The sequence below is a fragment of the Euleptes europaea genome, chromosome 18 (genome assembly GCF_029931775.1).
Source record: "Euleptes europaea isolate rEulEur1 chromosome 18, rEulEur1.hap1, whole genome shotgun sequence".
Lineage (NCBI taxonomy): Eukaryota > Metazoa > Chordata > Lepidosauria > Squamata > Sphaerodactylidae > Euleptes > Euleptes europaea.
In genome coordinates this window covers 3,310,252-3,335,156 of record NC_079329.1, presented here as the reverse complement: position 1 = coordinate 3,335,156, position 24,905 = coordinate 3,310,252, and the positions used below count along the sequence as shown (strand labels likewise).

Sequence of the window (24,905 nt, the reverse complement as noted above, 5' to 3'; positions counted from 1 at the left end):
CTTGCATTTAAAGAACCAGGGCTTCTTTTCAGAGTAGGAAAGTTTCCAGGAAGATCAGCACAAATCAGGGACTGTTTCCCCCCCCCACCGCTCCAAAGGCCACCCAGATGTGTGTGTCTCTTCCCCCCCCCCCCCAGCTCAAGGTGGATTTTCAAGATTCCTGGTGCCCTTCTGATGTTGGGAAAAAGAAATCACCATTTGTCTAATTTTAATAAAAGTTTCTGACTTGACTGTTTCCTATAAATCTGCTGGGTGAGTCATTAAGAAACGGAAAAGCGACAACCCGCACGGATCTCTAGTTCTGGCAATTGTGAGTTTCTCAATTGCGTAAGGAAGGGATTCTCCAAGGCAGCTTCTGGGGCATAAAACTGAGTTAGCCTCAAGGTACCTTAAAGGTGTTTGTTGGAGCCACAACAGGTGAGTGCAGCGACCCCTCTGGAACGGAAAAGCATCCATTCCTGTGGAGCACAATGTAAATGGACTCTGATCTGGAGACCCGGGTTTGATTCCCCACTCCTCCACATGAGCGGCGGAGGCTAATCTGGTGAGCTGGGTTGGTTTCCCCGCTCCTTCACACGAAGCCAGCTGGGTGATCTTGGGCTAGTCACAGCTCTCTCAGCCCCACCTACCTGTTGTGAGGAGGGGAAGGGAAGGTGATTGCAAGCCGGTTTGATTCTTCCTTAAGTGGGAGAGAAAGTCGGCATCTAAAAACCAACTCTTCTCCTACATTAAAAAGAGATTGAAAAAGTTGTGTGGGGTTGGTGGTGCAAATGTGTTTCTTTGGGTTGTGAAAAAAAATCACTGATTTTGGACACGCGTGTTTTGGAATTCAAGGCTGGCTATAGTCCCATTTTCTGCCTGGAAATTAGTTTTAGAAATTTATGCTCATTTATGGTCACCACTCAATTTTTATTAATATACCGAAATTTATTCTTCAATATTATTGTTATTGTCATTTATTGCTTAACATATTCTGTATATATTTTTTCTTTCTTTTTCTTTTGATGAAATTGTATTCAGTTTATATTTTCTGGTTTTTTCCTCTTTCCGTTAATTAACAAAAATAAAATCTTATTTTAAAAACATAATTTTAACGCAGCCCACACACGCACATCCCATTAGTCTCTTGGTCACTTGCAGATAATAGATCTGCACCCTTAATTTTTGACAGTCTTATCTTGCCTGCCTCCTGCCGCCAATCTTCCTTCTGCTGGCAAAGGCATAATCTGCCCCCCTCCATTAATTCGGCAAAAGTCTCGCCAATCCTGCCCACTATGATCCAGGGCATGAAAAATAGGTTCAGGGGCAGGTTAGGAGCAGTGTGGTGTAGTGGATCGAGGGCAGGACTTGGGGGAGGCCCACATTTAGATCCCCACTGGGACATGAAGCTGACTGGGTGGCCTTGGGCCTGTGGCTTTCTTTCTCGGCCAAACCTACCTCGCAAGGCTGTTGTGGGGATGATGCTTTGCTCCTGGCCCTCCTTGCAGGAAGGGTAGGATACGATGATGAATCGCAAATGAAGAAACCTAGGCCTCCACTGGGGGGATCCTCTTTCTTAGGGGTGCCGTCTTAGTGGCTTAGAAGGGCCGACCCCAGGGTGGGGGTCTTGCAAACGAGGGTCTCATCTCTCAGGTGCTGTCTCTGTTTGTCCAGCGGCAGGCATGGAACTCGAACTTGTGTGCCTTCGGGATGAGCTGGTGGCAGCTTTGATCCAGAATCCTTCCGAGCTAAATCTGGACTCTTTGCAACGGCTGGTGGAGATGCCGTTGCCCCCGGTCAAGAAGTACCGAGAGATTGACGTGAAGGGCATTATGCGGGCCAATATCCAGGGGGAGGTAAGAGGGGGAAAGCTGAACTGGTAGGACACTTGGAAGATTTGGAGCAGCAAGAACTGAGTCTCAATCCCCCCTCCCTGCAAAGGCTCCTGTGCCTTTGAAATTCAGCAAGGGAAGCATTTCCTATCGCTGTATCTGCCTGCCAGTGGGATTTCTGCCTGGAATGCAGCTGCCTGAGAACAACCCTGAAGAAAGCAGAGAACATGAATGTGAAAGCCAAGATTGGGGGATTTAGCAAGCAAGTGTTGGCTTGGGGTGTGAAGAGCCAGCTTGGCGGGAAGATTATTGGGTCGTTGTGTCAGTTCTGAGATTAGTGTTCTGATCACGCAAGATAGAAAACAATATTGCAGAATGAGGAGTCTAGCCCCTAAGGTTGTAGAAATAAGGAGGCAAAGGTGTACGCAGAGGCCTGCTGAAGGCTTGGAGGCCAGCGGGACCTGCGATTTATTTATTTTAAACATTTATTAGCCGCCTTTCTTCCTTCTGGAGCAATCTGCATGTGTCGGTGAAGGAGTGGCGTGTAGCATTGTGGGAGTCTGAGAGGTTGCACCTGCAGCGTAGAGTTCCCTGAGATTCTGGGCTGCATGGAAGACTTGTGTGTGTGTGTGTGTGTGTAAAATCTAGTAAGAGACGATTCCAAAGATACAGTGTGGTGTAGTGGTTAAGAGTGGTGGTTTGGAGCAGTGGACTCCAATCTGGAGAACCAGATTTGATACCCCACTCCTCCACGTGAGCGGCGGAGGCTGATCTGGTGAACTGGATTTGTTTCCCAGCTCCTACACATGAAGGCAGCTGGGTGACCTTGGGCTAGTCACAGTTCTCTTAGAGCTCTCTTAGCCCCACCTGCCTCACAGGGTGTCTGTTGCGGGGAGGGGAAGGGAAGGTGATTGATTGTAAGCCGGTTTGATTCTTCCTTAAGTGGTAGAGAAAGTCGGCATAAAAAAACCCAGCTCTTCTTCTTCTCCCAGACCCAAAAAGACCTGCGGTTGATCTCAACTGCTCTTAACATCCTTGAGAAGTACGGGCGCAATCTCTTGAACCCGCACAAGCCTCGCTTCTGGCGCACAGTAAAATTCAACAACCCCGTCTTCCGGGACACAGTCGACACCATTCAGGTGAGAGGGAGATTCCACCCCTGACCCTTTTCTAGTTTTATTTATTTTTTCCTATTTAATCTCCATTATTTGTTGGTTTATACCCCAAACGTGATGCCCATAGGCACCATGATGCCCGCCGACACCTTTTGTGGTGCCCACCAACTGTATATAGGACATGCGTGGGGCCAGGTAGGGCTTTTGCCCAGCAAGGCTTCTGATTGACTATTGTGCAGATTTTTTAAAATGTTGCTTTAGCAGCAGCTGCCACCACAGCACAAGGATCTGTGCTGCGTGACTGAAGTGACGCTGTGGCAGCCATTTTGTGGCTGGCTCTGCCTTCTGCGGCAACCATTTTGCTTCTGTGCCCACCATGCTGTATCGGAATTCCCAATGTGTGTGCAGGCTCAGAAAGGCTGGAGATCCTAGTTTTATATGAATGGAAACATAGGGCTGCGCCAAAGTACCTTCCCTCCCAATTTTACAGGTTTCTGAAACATTTCAGTGGGAATAAGCCTGGTGTGCCTCTCTTGGAGTCTATAGATGAGGGGCCACCACATACAAGGCCCAACTTTCAAACAGAAAGCAGTCTTTTTTCAGATAATGAAGGGCCTCACCTGGAAAATTGTTGTATGTCTCAGAGAGGGACCAGCCTGTACAGCCCCCTGCCTGTTCTGCCCTTCTGATTTTCTGCGTGCCCCATGTTTCTGGCAGGGCGGACGGGACGTGCTCCGCCTCTATGGCTATTCGGAAGAGCAGAGCGATGGACTCTGCTTCCCTGAGGACCTGCAGGAACCGGACACGCTCCGAGTGGCTTCCATCACTGTGGACGTCATGTTGTTACGAGCCGAGCTGAACCTTCTGCTTTCGGTATGGGGGGGGGCACAGTGATGAGGGGAAAGCGTAGTGCTTAAGAATGATGGTTTGGAGCAGTAGACTCTGATCTGGAGAATTGGGTTCGATTCCCCACTCTTCCATATGAGCAGCGGAGGCTAATCTGGTGAACCGGGTTGGTTTCCCCTCTCCTCCACATGAAGCCAGCTGGGTGACCTTGGGCTAGTCACACTCGCTCAGCCCCACATACCTCACAGGGTGTCTGTTGCGGGGAGGGGAAGGGAAAGTGATTGTAAGCCGGTTCGATTCTTCCTTAAGTGGTAGAGAAAGTCGGCATATAAAAAACCAACTCTTCTTCTTTTCTTTTTCCCCCCTTTTAGGACAATCACCCCAACCCTCAGATTTTGCAGGAGTTGTTGCAAGCTGGGAACGGCTTAGAGGTGAGCGAGGGATGGGGACTGTGAGTAGAGGACTGGACCAGAGATGATGAGCATATGCCCATCCTTGTCCGCAGAGGGCCACTTCTCTTGGCTTGCTATGAGAGCCAGGTTGTAGAAATAAGGAGGCAAAGGTGTACGCAGGGGCCTGCTGAAGGCTTGGAGGCCAGTGGGACCTGCAATTTATTTATTTAAAACATTTATTAGCCGCCTTTCTTTCTTCTGGAGCAATCTGCATGTGTCGGTGAAGGTGTGGCGCGTAGCATTGCGGGAGTCCGAGAGGTTGCGCCTGCAGCGTAGAGTTCCCTGAGATTCTGGGCTGCGTGGAAGACTGTGTGTGTGTGTGTGTGTGTAAAATCTAGTAAGAGACGATTCCAAAGATACAGCGCGGTGTAGCGGTTAGATTGTTGGATTAGGATCGAGGAGACCCAGGTTCGAACCCCCACTTCTGCCTTGGAAGCTTCCTGGGTGACCTTGGGCCAGGTCTCAGCCTTACCTGCCTTACAGGGTTGTTGTGAGGATAGTTAAGGAAGAGAGGAGGAGGATGTAAGCTGCTTTGATTCCCCCATTGGTGAGAGAGGTGGGACATCAATGAAGTGAATAAATAATAAATAAATTGCTCCTGAGCTGCTTTAATGGCCCAGTCCACCTCATTACAGCAATTCGCATAGTCTAGCCATATGACTATAACATAATATATTTCAGCATGTGCAAAACAAAATTACAGATACTAACAATAACCCACCTGTGATTACATACATGATTAACACACATAACATACATCAATTAGAATGTGCGGCTAGTAACCTACTGACTCACTTCCCAAAATCCATACTTCCAGTACAAAATTTCTCTAATGACTCAGAACCTATATATGTTGTTAATTCAGTCCAAAATCTCATGAAGATTGTCCAAGAACATGCACGACAATCAGTCCAAGAACATGCATAACAAAGAACAAACACAAGACAGAATTTATCCTCCAGAGGCACTCAAGCCGTTTTATGAAGATTACTTCTTCGGTTGTTTACGTTCTTTATTATGTCTTTGATTCCATATTGCATGTACTCCTATGCAAACCTCATATACTGCTGCATGCAGCTTGTAAAGTTCCTGGCGTTCCTGTCTGGATACCGGTTTGTCTCTTTCCCAGGGCAACCTCATTACTGACGCGGCTCCAGAACGCATTCCTCCGCACCCGGTGCCTGCATTATCGCATACAGGTAATGGGGAATGAAGAGCTGGGTAATGGGTATGGCCCCAGCTCTCTGGGGATTGTGAAATCTGAGAACTTGTGGGTTTTTTTCCCCCCAGAGTGTAAGAAAACTTGCCAAGTTTCTTGCCCTTGTGACAGTAGAGCAGGGATCTTTTTTAGCCTGTGGTCACCTTTGGCATTTCGACACAGTGCGGTGGGCGTGGCCACAAAATGGCCACCACTGTATGCTGCTAGAGGAGATGGAGCCAGCCACAAAATGGCTGCTGCTGCTTACCTCAGTTACACAGTAAAGATTCTTGTGCTGTGATGGCAGCTGCTGCCAAAGCAACATTTTTAAAAATCTGCACAGCCAGTCAAAAGTGTTGCTGCCCAAAATCCCCACTTTGCCCATCCACTTTCTAAGAACACTTGAGGAGTGCCAAGAAAGGTGCCAGCAGGCACCATGGTGCCAGTTGGCACCACGATGGGTACCCCTGCTGTAGGGCGACCCTGAAAAGCGCTTCTGTGCTTCTGAGAGGGCTTTAGCCTTATGCGTGGGGCCTCAAGTCTTACGGCAAAACATTTGTATAGATTATACCAACTGCAGAATGTGGCTTTCCTTGGCTAAAGTTAGGATCCCTGGGAATGACACAGGCTCACATAGATCTTAGGCAGTTCATGAGAAGGAGGGCATCTTGGCCATCTTCTGGGCATGCAGTAGGGATCACTACGGGTGTGTGGGGGAGGTGGTTGTGAATTTCCTGCATTGTGCAGGGGGTTGGACTAGATGACAGGGGGGTCCCTTCCAACTCTATGATTCTATTCTATGATTCTATCTTTTCCCAACTTCTCTGCCCCGCTTCGCACAGAGTACTTGCCGCCAGATTCCTGCCTGCTTTGTGGTTTGGAGCCCCCATCGCTGCATTGCCCCTCCTGTGCCCAGTCTCTGTGCCCAGACTGCGACCACCTCTTCCACAAACACCCGTCTCGGACGCATCACCGGCGGGTGCCCTTGAAGGAGCAGGCATGGCGGAGCACGCTGCCAGCAAGGTACCATCTCTGGGGGAATCAACTTTCATCTCTGCTACTTCCACAGAACAGCTACCCTGGTGTCACGGCAAAGCAGGGAGACCTGGTTGGAAATGGGAGGTTTCAGGGATAGCCATGGAGTTTAGGGTCCTGTAGTTTTAGGATCAGCTTTTTGGGTTTTAGAGACACGAAGGAGCTGGAGATCTGTGGAGGCTGAGTTGGGTAAGGCTGTAAGGCCCAACCTTTTTGAGCCTGCCGGCACCTTTGGAGTTCTGACACAGTGGTGGGTGCAGCCACAAAATGGCTGCTGTAGGAAGTGGAGCCAGTCACAAAATGGCTGCCGCAACTTACCTTCAGTTGCACAGTGAAGATCTTTGTACTGTGAGGGCAGCTGCTGCTGAAGCAGTGTTTTTAATGATCTTAATGGTCGGTTTGATTCTTCCTTAAATGGTAGAGAAAGTCGGCATATAAAAACCAACCCTGCTTCTTCTTCTAAACTCTCTCTGACTCCATCGGCCTCTGTGCATTGACCCTAAGGGAGAAACATGGCATTGTAGGCAAAAATATGGAAAAGAACCTCAATGATTCCTTTTTCTAGGGAGAACACATTACTAACATTGTCCTTGTTAATTCTTGATTCCTTTGTTTGTGGCATGATTCTTCTTAACCAAATAATTTGGTTTCTTTCAGCCTCTCCACTGTGACCCCTGATGTGGCATCTTTGCATCCCCCAATGAACAACAGCTGGCGCAGCCTCCACGCCCAGCCGCCAGCCCTGCGCCCTGCCTGGTTTTGCGCTGCCTGCCGCATCCTGAACGATGCCCGCTCTGTGCTGTGCGTGGCCTGCGACCGCCCCCGGGGCTGCAAGATACCCGCAAGCCTCAGTTCGGAGGAGCAGCTGGCCCGCGGACATTGGTCTTGTCAGGCGTGCACCTTCGAGAACGAGGCGTCCACGGTGTTGTGCACAGTGTGCGAGAGGCCCCGTCTGGCTGGGAAACCCGGCACAGGTGACACCAAGCCCCTGGTGGCCTGGGGGGAGGCGACGGAGGAGCGGCAGAAAGAGGTGAGTCTGTTTGCTGGGCAGGGCGAGCCTGACGCCGCTCACATTCAAAAGTTTTCCCTCCGCAATCATGAGGTCTAGCAGCTTGCTTTTATTTATTTGTCTTTACAAAATGAACGTTCACATTTTCAGGAATCCGTCTTTGGTCCAGAGTTTTCCATAGGCACCTGCAGCTTAATTTGAGGCAGGTTTTAGCCCCAGGATATATTTTATGCACCAAGATCCACCTTTGAAAAACACAAGATATTTATTAAGAAAATAACACCGACCATCTGCCATCCTTTGGGGATTATGAGGCCAGTTTTCCTGGTCAAAAGATAATGTCTGGGCAGATTTTGAGTCCTTTTAGACCACTGCATAGACCTCTCTATGGCTATAGGGGTCTCCAGCATAGTGCCTGTAGGCGCCCAGGTGCCCACCAACACCTTTCCTGGTGCCTGCCAAGTGTTTTTAGAAAGTTGATGGGGCCAGGTGGGGCTTTTGCCCAGCAACGCTTCCGAGTGGCCATTGGAGATTTGATTGATTGTTGAGATTTAAAAAAAATATTGCTTTTCCACACAGCATGAGGATCTTTGCGGTGTGACTGAGGGTAAGCTGCAGCAGCCATTTTGTGGCATGCTGCACCTCTTGCGGTGGCCATTTTCTGGCTGTGGCCACCACACTGTGTCAGAATTCCTAGGGTGCCCACAGGCCCAAAAAGGTTGGGAACCCCTGGGCTATACCATCACTGAACTGTAGTTGTGTTCTTCAATGCCCCTCACCTCTTCATTGTTGCTAGTAAAGATGGATACTAGTCATGATGCATACATTTCTCTCCAGCGTCAGAGGAGCATGCCTATTATATTAGGTTCTGTGGAACACAGGCAGGATGCTGCTGCTGCAGTCGTCTTGCTTGTGGGCTTCTTAGAGGCACCTGGTTGGCCACTGTGTGAACAGATTGCTGGACTTGATGGGCCTTGGTCTGATACAGCAGGGTCTTTCTTATGTTCTTATGGAGGATGGGGCTATCCTTGGTTACTAGTTAAAATGGATACTAGTCATGATGCATCCCTATTCTCTCCAGGATCAGAGGAGCATGCCGAATATATTGGGTGCTGTGGAACACAGGCAGGATGGTGCTGCTGCAGTTGTCTTGTTTGGGGGCTTCCTAGAGGCACCTGGTTGGCCACTGTGAGAATGGACTTGATGGGCCTGGGTCTGATCCAGCCTGGCTCTTCTTATGTAACCCTTCTTCACCACAGCTAGCTGGCTGGCAGTGTGAGCACTGCACCTTCTGGAACCATATCCCTGGGCGAGTGTGCGAAGTGTGCAACCGCACCAGCCAGCGAGGGGGTCCCGAACCCACGCTGCTGCGCTCCAAGCCAGAGGGGGAGGAAAAGCCCAAGAAGGAGCCGGGTGAAATCCTGGCAGAGCCAAAGAGTCTGTTGAAGTCCCTCTCCCACGAGGAGGTGGAGCGTCAGAGGCAGGAGAAACTGCGAGAGGATGGCCAGAAGATGATCGCCATGATCAGGGTGAGCCCTTCCCCGGAAACGGGGTCCCTGCACAACTGTCCACACCTGTCCACGGTTCACTCCTTAGGTCTTTTGAATTTCTGCACCCTTGCTTTTACTACCCAGGATGCACAGCTAAAATATTCCAAAACTGTGCACCAAGGAATCATGGGATGTCCAGTTTTGAAGTGAACTGGGCAGGGTTTTTTTATTATATAGACTGCAGCCTGCTGCTTGTTCAGGGTGTTTTTCAAGGTTGTAGAGCCCTGTGGTGCAGAGTGGTAAGCTGCAATACTGCAGTCAAAAGCTCTGCTCACGACCTGAGTTCGATCCTGACGGAAGTTGGTTTCAGGAAGCCTGCTCAGGGTTGACTCAGCCTTCCATCCTTCCAAGGTTGGTAAAATGAGTACACAGCTTGCTGGGGTTAAAGCGTAGAGGACTGGGGAAGGCAATGGCAAACCACCACGTAAATTATAGTCTGCCTAGTAAACGTCTGGATGTGATGTCACCCCATGGGTCAGGAATGCCCCGGTGTTTGCACAGGGGACTACCTTTACCTTTATTTCAAGGTTGGGGAACAAAGAAGGCAAAGAAGGTAGATGGGGGGAATGGGATAGTCACCTGGGAATAATCCCAGCTTCCTGACTGGGCGGTGAGCTGGCTGGGGAAGTCTGGGGAGAAAGTAACCCCACACTGACGAGGCCGTCAAACAGTCCTGCCGAAGAATGGGATCATCCCAACCCACGGTTACAGTAATGGTCTTCACCACACTGGGCCCTGGAACTATTTGCCCCTAGTCCCCACCTTCTCAGTGACCCTCCACTTCCTGTCTTGAGGCCACACCCACGCCACTGCTGTCGCGCTGGAGTCTTGCTTCCTTCCCCACAGGAAGCCGAGGCGGTTGGCGTGGTACCAGAGCTGGTGGCCGCCGCTCTGCGCTACTCGGGGGCAGAGCGTCCTCTGGCTTGGCTGAATTCGGAGCTGCCCTGCGTCCTGGAAGGGGTGGCGGAAATGGCCACGCAGCGAGGGGAAGAGGAGCCGGGGGGCGGGCTGGGGGCTGTGACCTACCAGGAAGCCCAGACGGCCTGGACGGAGAGCCAAGGAGATGTGGACGAGGCCGTCAGCCGATGCCTCGCTGCTCGCCGCAGCAAGGTGGGCCCAGGTGGGGTGGGAGGGGGCTGGTGGGAGGGGGCCGGAGTAGGCAGAATATTAGTCTCTGAGTGTGAGTAGAATACCTTTTTATTATCAATCGATAGACCTTTATTGGCATATACTCAGAAATATGACGTAAGTAGTAAACAGAATTCACTGTCCATACATTTTCGATTTAAATATGGATTAGACTTTAGTCCTTATATTGACAACAGCCATCAAAAATTCCACCACCTTTAAAGTGACTTCAGGAATAGTATCATTCAACAAAAACCGGCATACAGAGAATTCTTGGTTAGATTTCATTTTATCAAGTCAAGGGTAGAATTGTATTTTTATGAAGACCGTAGTGCAGGTGACAATTTATGATTATATGCTGTAGCGTATCGTGTTGACTCAAGCCACGTACGCATAATCTTTTCTCAAAAGAAATATTTTTAAACCTGCCATTTGGTACCACCTTTTTATTATTATGGGTGAATATTAGGACCTGGTGCCCCTGTGTTGCAGAATGTGACTTCCAGTGGAAGCAAGCTCTGTCTTGGAGAGAGTCAGAGGCCTAGCTGGGATTCGGCCCCTTAATTAGGGTTTCCAGACTCCAGGAGGGGCCTGGAGATCTCCCGGAATGACAACTCAGAGATCACTTCCCCTGGAGAAAATGGCTGCTTTGGAGGGTGGACTCTAGGGCGTGTACCCAGTGAGGCCCCTCCCCAAACCTTGCCCTCCCCAGGCTCCACCCCCCCCCGAAATCTCCAGGAATTCCCTCACCAGGAGTTGGCAACCCTACTTCTTATCCTCGGTGCTGGCTCTGTCCCTGACTAAGGGGAGGGGCTGTGGCTCAGTGGTAGAGTGTCTGCTTGGCATGCAGAAGGTCCCAGGTTCAATCCCTGGCATCTCCAGTTAAAGTGACTAGGCAAGTAGGTGATGGGAAAAACCTTTCTCTGCCTGAGACCCTGGAGAGCCACTGCCGATCTGAGTTGATAATACTGACTTTGATGGACCAAGGGTCCGATTCAGTATGAGGCAGCTTCATGTGTTCATGACTTCCCTTTTCCCAAACAGGTGCGGGAGCTGAAGGTGCTGGGCTTCGCGGAGCAGGCTCCCGTGCTGCAGGCCCTCTACCAGAACAAAGGCGACGTATGGCAGGCGCTGGTGCAGCTGCAGCGCCAGCGGCTGGAGCCCTTCCACCAGCGCTTGTGGGAGAGCGAAGAGCTCCCGTTCGACTTCCACAGCCCCGACCGGCAGGTGAGAGGGAGGCCCGAAAAGCCAGCTGCTCTGGGCACGGCCCTGCGTGGCTTTCACCAACCGCTCTGCCTCTTCCCCCTTTCCAGGCTCTTCTGCGGCGCCTCCTGGCCTCTCTTTCCTTGCCCAGCTGGGGCCGGGCCGAGCTGGTGGTGTCGCTGATGCTGGAGAAGCCAGGCGAAGGGGGATGGGACCTGGCCGACATCGTGGAGGCCGTGAAGGCCTCTCCCAGCCGGGACTTCATCAAGCGCCTGCTGAACTGGGAATGCGCCGTCTGCAGCTGGGCCCTGCCGCGCAACAAGGTAGCCTGCAGTGGGCTGGGCCCCCAGCAGGTGGGGCCCAGGGATTCTGGCGGGGCCTGCTGACCCCTGCCTGCACACCTCCTCTTCCATTTGCCTGCATGCCCTTCCCTCACCCACTGGCTTGCAAGCGTCCCACCCCTTGTGCCACCGGCTTCCTGGGCTGCCCGGCACTGCCAGGGAAAAGCATGTGGGTGGTACAAGCAGTTTTTAAAAGTTGATTTAAGAAGAATGTAGACAAGCTGGGACGTGTCCAGAGGAGTGCAACAAGGATGGTGAGGGGTCTGGAGACCAAGTCCTATGAGAAAAGGTTGAAGGAGCTGGGTATGTTTAGCCTGAAGAGAAGACTGAGAGGGGATATGATAACCATCTTCAAGTACTTGAAAGGCTGTCATAGAGAGGATGGTGCCGAGTTGTTTTCTGTTGCCCCAGAAGGTCGGACCAGAACCAACGGGTTGTAATTAAATCAAAAGAATTTCTGTCTAGACATTAGGAAGAACTTTCTAACAGTCAGAGCGGTTCCTCAGTGGAACAGGCTTCCTCGAGAGGTGGTAAGCTCTCCTTCCCTGGAGGTTTTAAAGAGGAGGTTAGATGGTCATCTGTCAGCAATGCTGATTCTGTGACCTTAGGCAGATGATGAGAGGGAAGGCATCTTGGCCATCTTCTGGTCACTGGGGGTGTGGGGGGGGAGGTAGTTGTAAATGTCCTGCATTATGCAGGGGGTTGGACTAGATGACCCTGGTGGTCCCTTCCAACTCTATGATTTTAAAAATCTCTTTTAATTGTTCTCTATATTGAGGGCCTCTAATCAGGTGGAAAGGTGGCATACGAATATATTAAATAAATTAAAATATTGTGTGGATTGGCTCTTTCCTCCTTTGACGGTCACTCTCCTTTTCCCCCTGGCAAGATGCAATCACTGACGTCCTGTGAGTGTACCATCTGTCCCGAATGCTTTGCCCAGCACTTCACCATCGCGGTGAAAGAAAAGCACATCACAGACTTGGTGTGTCCGGCTTGCTCCGAGCCAGAGATCAGCGACGAACGGGAACTCCTCAGCTACTTCTCCACGCTCGACATCCAGGTGCCCACCCGGCTCCACCCCCAGCCTGGCATTTCTGAAAGTGATAAATCTTCACCCCAGATTTCTAAGTCCTGTGCTAATGCCACTGTTGTTGTGGACTCGCACACCAATTTGGAGGGAACCCTCTCTTCGGTTTAATGGAGTTTTGACATCCTTGTCCCCGAGACAAAGCAAGGAGGGAGGAAGAGTATGGTCCCCTCTTTAAGGAGGCATACGTGCCCCTGCTTCTGAAGAATTCCTGTACCCGGGGATATTGCTGGTGTAAGCGCTGCCCCTTGCCAAGATTTTGCCACCCACCAAAAGCAGAGCAGAGAGGAATTCTGTGACGTGGTGTAGTGGTTAAGAGCGGTGGTTTGGAGCAGTGGACTCTGATCTGGAGAACCGGGTTTGATTCCCCGCTCCGCCACATGAGGGGTGGTGGCTAACCTGGTGAACCGGGTTGGTTTCCCCATTCCTACACACGAAGCCAGCTGGGTGACCTTGGGCTAGTCACACTCTCTCAGCCCCACCTACCTCACAGGGTATCTGTTGTGGGGAGGGGGAGGGAAGGTGATTATAAGCCAGTTTGAGTCTCCCTTAAGTGGGAGAGAAAGTCGGCATAAAAAAAAACAGCTCTTCTTCTTTCTGTCTTTTTTCCCCCTTTAACGCCCCTGGGTAATGCCCGTCTCTTATCCCGCTCCTGGTGCCTACTTCTCTTCCCCAGCTACGCAGCTGCCTGGACACAGAGACGTACGAGCTTTTCCACAAGAAACTGACTGAAAGGGTGCTTATGCGGGACCCCAAGTTTCAGTGGTGCACGCATGTGAGTAAGCCCCTTGGGGGTAGGCCAACAGGCTGTGTATGAAGGGGACGATTGCTCGTAAGATGTGTGTGTTTATGTGCCGTCGGATGTGTGTGTTTATGTGCCATCAAGTCCCTTTGGACATATGGCGATCCTGTGAATTAATGTCCTTGATCTGGATGGCCCAGGCTAGCCTGATCTCGTCAGATCTCAGAAGCTAAGCAGGGCCATCCTGGTTAGTATTTGGGCGGGAGACCACCAAGGAAGTCCGGGGTCGCTACATGGAGGCAGGCACTGGTGAACCACCTCTGAATGTCTCTTGCCTTGGAAACTCTTTAACAGGATCGCCATAAGTCACCTGCAGTTTCACACCACTTACCACCACCACCACCATGAATTGATAACCTTTAGAGCAACCTATCATTGACAGCCTGGCTCAGGTCTTGGCCATGCCTTAGCATGACCAAGAGATGAGGCAGGCCTTAGCAGATAGCCTAGATCTCTTATTTGGTTTAGCTTAGCCGAAGTGCACTTACGTGGGGGTCAGCGAAAGCCAAAAACACTCCAGGTGTCCCTCCCTAGATTGCAATTACCATGGAAGTAAACTGCTTTGCTCAGACCAGTTTGGGGAGGCAAGGGGGGGGTGTTGCTGCATCCAGATCCTCACCAGATCCATTTGCCAAGTGTCTACCAAGGACAAATCTGGGAGGGCGACAGCTCAGATGAGCAGTCCTTTTCCCTTTCGTTATATCCAAGCACGTTAGTCGCACAGAAAACTGGAAGGCAGAAGTTAACTCAGAAGAATTTTCTAACAGAGTGGTTCCTCAGTGGAACAGGCTTCCTTGGGAGGTGGTGAGTTTTCCCTCCCTGGAGGTTTTTAAGAAGAGGCTAGATGGCCATCTGTCAGCAATTCTGATTCTATGACCTCAGGTAGATCATGAGAGGGAGGGCACCTTGGCCATTTTCTGGGCTTAGAATAGGGGTCACTGGGGGTGTGTGGGGGGGAGGTAGTTGTGAAATTCCTGCATTGTGCAAGGGGTTGGACTAGATGACCCTGGTGGTATCTTCCAACTGTATGATTCTCTGATTCAAAGATGAGTGCTGCAAAGTTCCAGCTACCCCTGAATCAGAGTTTGAATCTCTTTGGTGCTTTGTAATAATGAAGATGCCCTTCTGATCTCTCTCCCTCTCCTCTCTAGTGTTCCTTTGGATTCATCTACGAGTCTGAACAGCTGGAAGCGAAATGTCCGCAGTGCCGCAAAAGCTTCTGCGTCCAGTGCAGGCGCCCGGTCAGTGTGGCTGGAAGGGGAAAGCGGGGGGAACAGTGGTGACTCTGAATTAGGGCTCAAAGTGCTTGTGGTTATGATCAGAGAGGTTGCGAGGGGGCTGGGGTGGGGGGTTACACAAGAAAAAGAGGTGCCGTACACGTGAAGATGTGGGACTCGTCTCGGTGAGGGCCAGGTCTCCCGGGTTCAGGGGTGACGTAGAGATTTGCCCCAACTACTATGGGGCTTTAATTTCACTCAGATAAGGGGAAAGTTGCTCTTTACATCTATGAGGCAACCAAAGAGGGGCCTAATGCTGCTCCTACAGCCCACAAGAATCAGGTTTTGGGCCTAGCTGCTCAGTCACATCATGGGTTCTTATCCTTGTTCATGCTATACTGACTTGTATTTATATATTTGTACATGTTGTTATGGGTAGTTTGTGCATTTATTAGATTCTCCCAAAAAGCTCAGGGAATCATAGAGTTGGAAGGGACCACCAAGGTCATCTAGTCCAACCCCCTGCACAATGCAAGAAATTCACATCTACCTCCCCCCCACTTCCCCAGTGATGCCTACTGCATGCCCAGAAGATCCCCCCCCCAACCTTCCAGGATCTCTGGCCAATCTGGCCTGGAGGAAACATACGTGATTCCCTGAAGCACCTCTTTTTCCCCCCTCACAACAACCCTGTGAGGTAGGGTTGCCAATTTCCAGGTGGTGGCTGGAGATCTCCTGCTATTACAACTGATCTCCAGGCAGTAGAAATCAGTTCCCCTGGAGAAAAATGGCCACTTTGGCAATTAGACTCTATGGCATTGAAGTCCCTCTCCTATCCAAACTCCACTCTCCTCAGACTCCACCCCCAAAATCTCCAGGTATTTCCCAACTCTGAGCTGGCAACTCTACTATGGGTTGAGAGGGGGATTGGCTCAAGGTTACCCATTAGCTGAGTGGAGATTCGGAATTTGCATCTCCATGGTCTAAATTCAGCACTGTGACACATCTCCCATACTGCATATCCCAATTATGATTAATTAGGGTTACCAATTTCCAAGTGGGGGCTAGGGATCTCCCAGTTTTACAAATGATCTCCAGACTCCAGGCTATAGAGATCCCTTACCCAAGAGAAAATGGCTGCTTTGGAGGATGGACTCTATGGCATTATACCCGGCTGAGGTCCTGCCCTCCCAAAACCCCACCCATCCCACGTTGTACCCCCAAATCAGCAGGATTTTCCCAACCTGGAGCTGGCAACCCCAATTAGCTAGTTAATTTAATCTGAAATGTTTTCCCCAGGGCTTTCCAGGATGTTTTTAAGTTATCTCATTGTTTACTTCATTCCCAAGTGAGTGTTTTCACTTTCAGTTCAAGGCTACTTGGAAATTCCCTTCACAAAGCATAAATTCTAGCCCACGGCCCACCTCAAAGCCAAACAGAAAAGGCAGATCAGTATCCGCCACTGACCTCAGCTCCTCCAGAGTAATTACAGAGGGTTTGAAAGCAGCTTTGGTGGGAAAACCATCTTAAATACAAACAGACGTTGTGCTGGGAACCTAAGCGCTGTATCTTCTCGATGGAAGATAAAAATGACAGGCGCTGAGGTAATGCAGATGCAAAGGGAAATGCAAGAACGGTAAAACAAACTTATTGGTTTTGAGGGGCATTTGGGTAGGGAGTAATCTTCATTTTTTTTTAAAGAGAGAAGACCGAGGCAATGTTGTAAATTTTTGAATTTCTCAGGGAAGTCTCTAAATCCTTTGTTTCCGGGATTATTGCTTGGGAATCGAAAGAGTTTCTACTACTAAGCTGAAATGTGCCCTTAAACAGAGAGCCTTGATTCTGTGATTCCAGGTAGTGCAAAAGAAGATTTCGTGAAGAAATCTCATGATCTAGGACTGTTAAATTGGGATCCAGCATAAGAAAGACTTCCTCTGGAGGCGGTGAGCTCTCCTTGCATGGAGGTTTTAAAGAAGAGGCTAGATGGCCATCTGTCAGCAATGCTGATTCTGTGACCTTAGGCAGATGATGAGAGGGAGGGCATCTTGGCCATCTTCTGGTCACTGGGCGTGTGGGGGCGGAGGTAGTTGTGAATTTCCTGCATTGTGTAGGGGGTTGGACTAGATGACCCTGGTGGTCCCTTCCAAATCTATGATTCTATGAGATCTAAGGCACGGCTAAAGAAGGTAGAGGTCGCTGAGCGGCCACTTTGCCAACCTCCAGGTGGGGGCCTGGAGATCTCCCAAAATGACAACTGATCTCCAGATTACAGAGATCAGTTCCTCTGGAGAAAATGGCTGCTTTGGAGCGTGGACTCTATGGCATTGTACCTCACCGAGATCCCTCCCCTCCCCAAACCTTGCCCTCCCAGTCTCCACCCCCCCAAAAAAAATCTCCAGGTATTTTCCAACCCAGAGTTGGCAACCCTAGTGAGAGGAGAGCTTTTTCCAAAGTTAAAACTCTCCTGTGACAAATTTAAACTTCTTTTTAAAGATCCTAGCCACCTTCTGAGTTACATTGGGATAAGCTGCCCGATGCCGAAGGAGCTGAGAGTTTAAATCTTCCGTGCATTTATGGTGTTTGCAGCACCCTGCATTTGAGACCTTGAGACTCTTGCCAGCTATGTAATTATGTACTTTCATTCCTTTAGAAAATGACCTGCTTCTTGACAGGGTTTTTATTTTTATTTTTTAAAATTATTTACCTCATTTATACCTTGCCTTTCTTACCAGTGGAGACTTAAAGCCGCTTACCTCATTCTCCTCTATTTTATCCTCACAACAACCTTGTGAGGTTGGGTTTTCAAACTGAGTTACAGATGTCAAATTAAAAAGAAAAACAAGACGTTCTGACCATAGAGTTCCTGGTGATTCCTAGAACTACCCAAAAATGACAAGGGTAGCTCTAGGAATCACCAGAAACATTATGGTCAGAACTTCCTATAAATAGATAAATATATTTGTTTTTTTAAATTTCCCCCTTATCCCAGTTTCTGCCCACCGATCACCCCAATTACATAAAGGTCTCCTGATAAGTTCCCCATAAATGGGGAACCCTATCACTGGGTAACTTTGGGCCAGTCAGACTTTCTCAGCTTAACCTACCTCACAGGGTTGTTGTGTGGAGAAAATGGGGGAAAGAAAGCTGTCTATGTTGCCCTGAGCCTTTTGAGGGAAAGACAAGATAAAAAGCATATTAGATCGATAATAACATACTGATATGTGAAACATGTTACTTGTGTGATACACCAACGATGCATCAGGCATTTGAGAATAACAAACCATGTCATGCTAAGCTGATGTTTCCTACTGATCTGTCTGAGCTAATCAGATTCCGGCTCGCCGTCAGAACCAGGGGTGACATCAGCTTTTGGATCCGCTTTCAGATCAATGCCTTGAGTTTGTGGGACTCCCTTGGGCAATGATATCACAGCTTTCTGGAAGAAGTGGTTTTGCCTAATGGAATCTGCCATGCCAGTCCATAATGTTCTCTTTCCACGCTTATTAACATTTGATATTTGAAGTATTGCTCAAGTATATGGGATAATTAATCCACTCTTCAGATCACATTGCACAAAGCCTATCAGAATAAGGTATAAATTCCCCTATCTTCCATTTAACATGCTGAAGGGAGAGAGAAAGAGTTCTGTGGGAGCTGAAATCTTGCACGCCCCTGCAAAGACATGGAGAACAGAAACCATTTTACAGAATTCGTTTCTTCTGCTGTCGAAGGAAGCCAAGGGGTGGGGGGAGACTCCTTGACTCCTTCTGACCCGTGCTGTCTTTCTCTCTCTCTCTTTCCTTGGTCAGTGGGAGCCGCAGCACCAGGGCTTGTCTTGCGAAGGGTTCCAGGAGTGGAAGCGAACCAATGACCCCGAATACCAGGCCCAGGGCTTGGCTGCGTACCTGCAAGAGAATGGCATTGGTAAGATGTGTTTTCCTGATCTTTGGAGGCTGGTGGCCTAGCTGGTATGAAGTTGCCACATTTGGTCCTCTGGGGAGGGGCCGTGGCTCAGTGGTAGAGCATGTGCTTGGCATGCAGAAGGTCCCAGGTTCAATCCCTGGCATCTCCAGTTAAAGGGACTAGGCAAGTAGGAGATATGAAAGTCCTCTGCCTGAGACCCTGGAGAGCCACTGCCAGTCTGAGTAGATAATACTGACTTTGATGGACTGAGGGTCTGATTGAATATAAGGCAGCTCCATGTGTTCATGTGTAACCACTGGGGTGAGATTGCCCCTCTCCTTTTTCTCTGGATTGGTTCCTTCTCTCCTGGGTTTTGGGAGTAAGGTGGGGCCTGGAGATCTCCCGGAATTACAGACGATCTCTAGTCTGCAGAGATGAATTCCCTTGGAGAAAATGGCTGCTTTGGAGGGTGGAATTTATACCCCTCTGAGGTCCCTCCCCTCCCCAAACCCCTGCCCTCCCCAGGCTCCAGCCTCCAAATCTCCAGGGATTTCCCAACCTGGAGTTGGCAGCCCTACTTGGGAGTGTAATGGTGATTGCCCTCTTAACTGCCTCTTCTGTTCTCTCACCAGCCTGTCCCAACTGCAAGTTCTCCTACGCCCTGGCCCGGGGTGGCTGCATGCACTTCCACTGTACCCAGTGCCGGCACCATTTCTGCAGCGGCTGCTACAGTGTCTTCCATGCCAAGAATGTAAGGATTGCAGAGAAGGGATGCTTTGAGGGGGTTGAATGGGCAGGGGTATGAAGTACACAGGGTCAACTTTGTTTGGCTTCCGAAACATCCTTACCCGCTTGGAAGGTGGTGGAACCGACCATAATTATAGTTATCCCTGGCGCTTTTGATTTCAGTCCTGGCACTGTTTTTAATTTGTCTGTTTTTTAAACTGTGCCTGGCCTCCATATCAGTCCTGCAAGGTGGGTTCCTATTTTACAGAAGGGTTCCTGTACGTTCCCATTTTACAGAAGGGGAAAACTGAGGCTTGGAGACATTGGACTTGCCCAAAGTCACCAAGTGAGACTTGGGTAGAGGGGAGGTTCACCTCTGGTACTCCCTGGTCCGAGTGAGCCCTTCAGTCTGCTGGGCAGCTCTCAGTTCCTTTCTGAATACAGTGAAATGTACAGAAGTGGGTGCTACCTGTAGTATACAGTCTAGGCCAGGGAGAGTATAAGAGGCCAGCAAAAGTTGATTTGGTCCAGCATTCCTAGCATGATTGTCTTTTCCAGCGACTCTTGTCTTCTCATAATGTGACCAAAGTACGACAGCCTCAGTTTAGTCATTTTAACTTCTAGGGTCAGTTCAGGCTTGATTTGATCTTGCAATAATGGGTTTAAATTGCAGGTGGAGGGGTACCGGCTGGATATTAGGAAAATGTTTTTTACAGTAAGAGTTGTTCAGCGGTGGAATCAGCTACCTAGGGAGGCGGTGAGCTCCCCCTCACTGGCAGTCTTTAAGCAGCGGCTGGATGAACAGTTGTCAGAGATGCTCTAGGTTGATCCTGCATTAAGCAGGGGGTTGGACTAGATGGCCTGCATGGCCCCTTCCAACTCTATGATTCTGTGGATTTGTCTGTGGTGGCCGCATCTGCCTCGCTTTACCCAGTTCTCAATCTTCACTCAGAAATGCCCGCACCCCGGCTGCCCGATCAAGCGGTCCCTCCACGCCCACCACCCTCGCGACTGCCTCTTCTACCTGCGTGACTGGGACGTGCCTCGTCTGCAGCGAATATTACAGGTGAGTCTTGGACGAGAGCTGACAGGTAGGGGAATGGTGGTGTTTTATTGAAGAGGGAAAAAGAAGCCAGAGGGAGGCAAGCCCCCTTAGGGAAATGGGGAGGATTGTGGGGTTTTTTTTTGTTGCTATGGGGGTGTTTGAAGCGACAGCCGCAAGTTCATTCTTGATGCCTCCTCCGTTCCAGGATAAAGGAGTTGTTTTCAACACTGAGCCACCTGCTGGGACCCGTGCTGCCACTGGAGGTGAGTATCGAAGGATTCTGTGATGCACATTTAGGCAGAGAACACTTGCATCCCTGCTCCCTACCTCCTGGTGATTCTTGGACAGGGGTCCCCAATGTGGTACTCATGGGTGTCATGGCACCTGCCGTCACCTTTTCTGGCGCCCGCCAAATGTTTTTAGAAAGTGGGCAAGCCAGGTAGGGCTTTTGCCCAGCAAGGCTTCTGATTGGCCACTGGAGATTTGGTTGACTGTGCAAACTTTTAAAAACGTTGCTTTGGGAGCAACTGCCACCAGCTAACATCAACTGCTGCGTGTTGGTAATATTTGCAACTACGCTTGTGCTTTTAAAGAAGCCTGTATTTTAGGCCCTGTGTTTTTAAATACGTTTGGGCACAATATATAATAAAAACAGATTTATTGGTTGTTATATTAGATGGTTTTTAGCCACAAATTGGCTGCCACAGGAGGCGGAGCTAGCCACAAAATGTCCGCAGCAGCTAACCTTCAGTCACACAGTGAAGATTCTTGTGCTATGGTGGCAGCTGCTACCAAAGCAACATTTTGCGTTGAAAATTGGAGTGGAGAAAGCAGTTCTGTTTTGGACCACAAGTGCCGATCAGGACTGTGCTGGAATTAGCACCAGCAGGGCTTTCCTCCTTAAGTGTCCATTTGCGGGACAAAGTGATACCAATTTGACCGCAACAGCTTCCCCTGAGGACCTTAATTGTGGGATGTAATTTTTTTGAGGATACAGAGATTTCTCCTTTGATGATCTTGAGCTTTTTCTCCACCCTCAACTGCAATTCCCAGTTCAGCTAGTTTTAAAATTTGGGGCGTGGAGAGCCCTCCCGTGCGATGGCCTCTCTTTCCTGCTTCCGCAGGTGGGTGTCAAGTGATGGAGCAGAAGGAGACCCCGATGGGGTTGAAGGACGAACCTTGCGGGAAAGAGACCCAAGCTGGTTACGCCGGCCTTTGTCAGTGAGTAGCACCGTTTGTGGGGTGTTGTGGAGTGGGAAGCAGCTGTCAAGAGGGTGGGCTTTCTGAGGAGAGGAGGAGAGGGGTTGGAGGAAGGTTGTGTTGGTGGATTCTTGGGGGCGGGGAGCAGAAGGAGCTCTATTTATTGAGACACATTACATACACATACATATGGAGCTGCCTTATACTGAAGCAGATCATCGGTCCATCAAAGTCAGTATTGTCTTCTCAGCCTTCTGGTTAAGATCAAGTGTAGTCTATCAGACTGGCAGCTGCTCTCCAGGGTCTTAGGTATAGGTGTTTCACATCACTCACTGCTAAATTCTTTGGCGATGCTGGGGATTGAACCTGGGACCTTCTGCATGCCAAGCAGATGCTCTACCCCTGAGCTATGGCCTTTCCCCTAAAACAGATGGGGGAACACATGAAGCTGCCTTATACTGAATTAGACCCTTGGTCCACCAAAGTCAGTATTGTCTACTTAGACCAGCAGCAGCTCTCCAGGGTCTCAGGTCGTTACACATCACTTACATACCTAGTCCCTTTAACTGGAGATGCCAGGGATTGAACCTGGGACCTTCTGCATACAAAGCAGATGCTCTACCACTGAGCCACAGCCCCTCCCCAGTGATTACACATGAAGCTGCCTTATACTGAATTAGACCATCAGTCCATCACGGACAGTATTGTCTACTCAGACCGGCAGCAGCTCTCCAGGGTCTCAGACGGAGGTCTTTCCCATCACCTACTACCTTTTCCTTTTAACTGGAGATGCCGGGGATTGAACCTGGGACCTTCCGCATACCAAGCAATAGGCTGTACCACTGAGCCACGGCCCCTCACCAGCAGACGTTGGCTGGAGGAAGGAGCAGAGTCCCCACAGCCCTTCATATCTTTCCCCCACCTCGTCCAGGGCACACTACAAGGAGTACCTGGTCAGCCTCATCAACAGTTACTCCCTAGACCCGGCCGTCCTCTACAATCTTCAGGAAGTTGAGCTCGTCTGGCAACGCCACCTGCCCCCCGCTCAGCTGCCGCCACGGGGACCTACTGAGGAGGATGAAACATACGCGGGGCGCTTGATCAAGGTGAAACTGGGTTACTTAGGGACAAATGGGGGGGGAGGAATCCTTGGAGAGGGGAGCCTGGAAAAGCTGAACAGGACCTCCTGCTTGACTAAGAGAGCCAGCATGGTGTACTGGTTAAGAGCGGTGGTTTGGAGTGGTGAAGTCTGATCTGGAGGACTGGGTTTGATTCCCCCACTTCTCCACATGAGCGGCGGAGGCTAATCTGGTGAACTGAATTTGTTCCCCCGCTCCTACACCTGAAGCCAGCTGGGTGACCTTGGGCCAGTCACACTCTCTCAGCCCCACCCACCTCACAGGGTGTCTGTTGTAGGGAAGGGAAGGTGTTTGTAAGCTGGTTTGATTCTTCCTTAAGTGGTGGAGAAAGTCGGCATATAAAAACCAACTCTTCTTCTTAACCTCCTCTTTTTTGTTTATTTTTCATCTGACCGTCTACAGAAGCTAATGGATGAGGTGGATCTGGGCACGAAAATCCCACGCAGACAGAAGCAGCCGGATACACGTGGCCTTCAGTAGCCTGGACAGGGTTAAGAGTCGTGATCTGGTTCCCTTCGGAGGGAGGGTGAAGCCGAACAGAAATATACCTTGCAATGGAGCAAGACTTATTCAGCGATAAGACAGAAAATTCCACGCCATGTTCGGGGTTCTACTGACTACTTACTTTTCCCGTTCCTCTTCATCTTTTACGTGCTCCCCAATATTAATCTGTGAACTTTGGGAAATGCAAATCCCCCCCAATAAATTGTTCTCTGATTTAAACAATTACAGAACCTGTAGCTCTCTTTTTGCTGTCTTAGATACCTTTTCCCCCAGAGACAGAGAATGATTGTCCTCACATCCTCACAAATCCCAGGGGCCACTTTGGAGCTCGGCCACCCTAAGGGGCAAATCAGCTGTTTACCTGGGGTTGTCAACTCCAAGATGGGAAATTCCTGAAGATTTCGGGGTGGAACCTGGGAAGAGTAAGGTTTGGGGAGAGGAGGGACCTCTGCAGGGTATCATGCCATAGGGCCCACCCTCCAAAGCAGCCCTTTTCTCCAGGGGAACTGATCTCCGTCGTCTGGAGATGAGGTAATTCTGGGAAATCTCCAGGCCTCACTTGGAGGTTGGCAACCCTGTATTTGCCTGGTGCCAGATTGCTTCTTCCCGATGCCAGTGAGAAGGGAACCAATAAGCTGGCAATAATCTGTTTAAACCTCTGCTCTGCCTTTTGTCTTGATCTGGCAGTCTTATCTCCTTGCTCCTTGAATGGCAATTTGGAGATTAATAAATGCATGCAATTTCAGCGTTTTGATTTCTAAAATATTGTTCTGGAGTGTCTTTAACACATCCCACTGTCTTTGTGGTACTATTGTTTATTTAATACCCGTTCTGGGCAATTCCATGGTGTTCTTGAGGCATTTTGGGCTGGAAAGCGTTAATAAATGCGTGCTATTTCAGCGCTTTGATTTCTAAAATATTGTTCTGGTGTGCCTTTAATGCATTCCACTGTTTTTTGCAGTACTAATGTTTTTTGGTGCCCATTTTGGCTCATTCTGGCTTTTATTCTGTCTCAATAGGGTGGAAGGTTTTGAGCTAAAGACATTCTGTCTCATTTGGGTTGCAGGTCTTTATTTCCCAAATTAGCCCCATAGAACCCAAACGGGACGAAGTTATTCCAGCACGATCCAAATACGAATCACAACAAAAGCAAACGTTTTGACATTGTGCAGGACCTCAGTGGGGTACAATGCCGTAGAGCCCACCCTCCAAACCATCCATTTTCTCCAGTGGAACAGATCTCTGTAGTCTGGAGATGAGCAGTAATTCTGAGAGATACCCAGGTCCCTAATTGCAAACCCTGGTGGAAAAGGCAACAGGCAGCCTATGTCATTTACAGGTGGGGCTGAAAGGGCAGGCGATGGATGCCGGAGGAGGGACCTCCAGGACAGGTGAGGATTTTAACACCCCCCTGCCCCGGAAAAGAAAGAAGCCAGCCCCAAATTATTAAATTATTTCCTTAAATTATTAAATTATTTCCTTAATTGTTTTCCAGACAATCCAAAGGATATTTGAGTTATGTTTCTCCATATATTAATGGCTGCTAGAACAAATCTTGCGAGATATTGGAAAAGCAATAAATTCCCTGACT

At 49.6% G+C, this 24,905-nt stretch overlaps 1 protein-coding gene and 1 non-coding gene across 2 annotated transcripts; one reads left to right on the top strand and one right to left on the bottom strand.

Annotated features, from left to right (window-relative positions):
* Nucleotides 1-1,661: 1,661 nt before the first annotated feature.
* On the top strand, nucleotides 1,662-23,290 carry RNF31 (ring finger protein 31). Its single transcript, XM_056863657.1, has 21 exons — nucleotides 1,662-1,835; nucleotides 2,804-2,950; nucleotides 3,644-3,799; nucleotides 4,144-4,213; nucleotides 5,352-5,423; nucleotides 6,265-6,445; nucleotides 7,115-7,487; nucleotides 8,726-8,995; nucleotides 9,863-10,126; nucleotides 11,189-11,371; nucleotides 11,458-11,670; nucleotides 12,578-12,751; nucleotides 13,455-13,553; nucleotides 14,732-14,821; nucleotides 18,607-18,721; nucleotides 19,333-19,451; nucleotides 20,379-20,492; nucleotides 20,677-20,734; nucleotides 21,596-21,692; nucleotides 22,603-22,777; nucleotides 23,213-23,290. The coding sequence occupies exons 1-21, from the start codon at nucleotides 1,662-1,664 to the stop codon at nucleotides 23,288-23,290; spliced, it is 3,222 nt and encodes a 1,073-aa protein (XP_056719635.1).
* Nucleotides 22,239-22,310, bottom strand: TRNAT-UGU (transfer RNA threonine (anticodon UGU)). Its single transcript has one exon. It is a non-coding gene; the product is annotated as a tRNA-Thr (tRNA).
* Nucleotides 23,291-24,905: the final 1,615 nt, after the last annotated feature.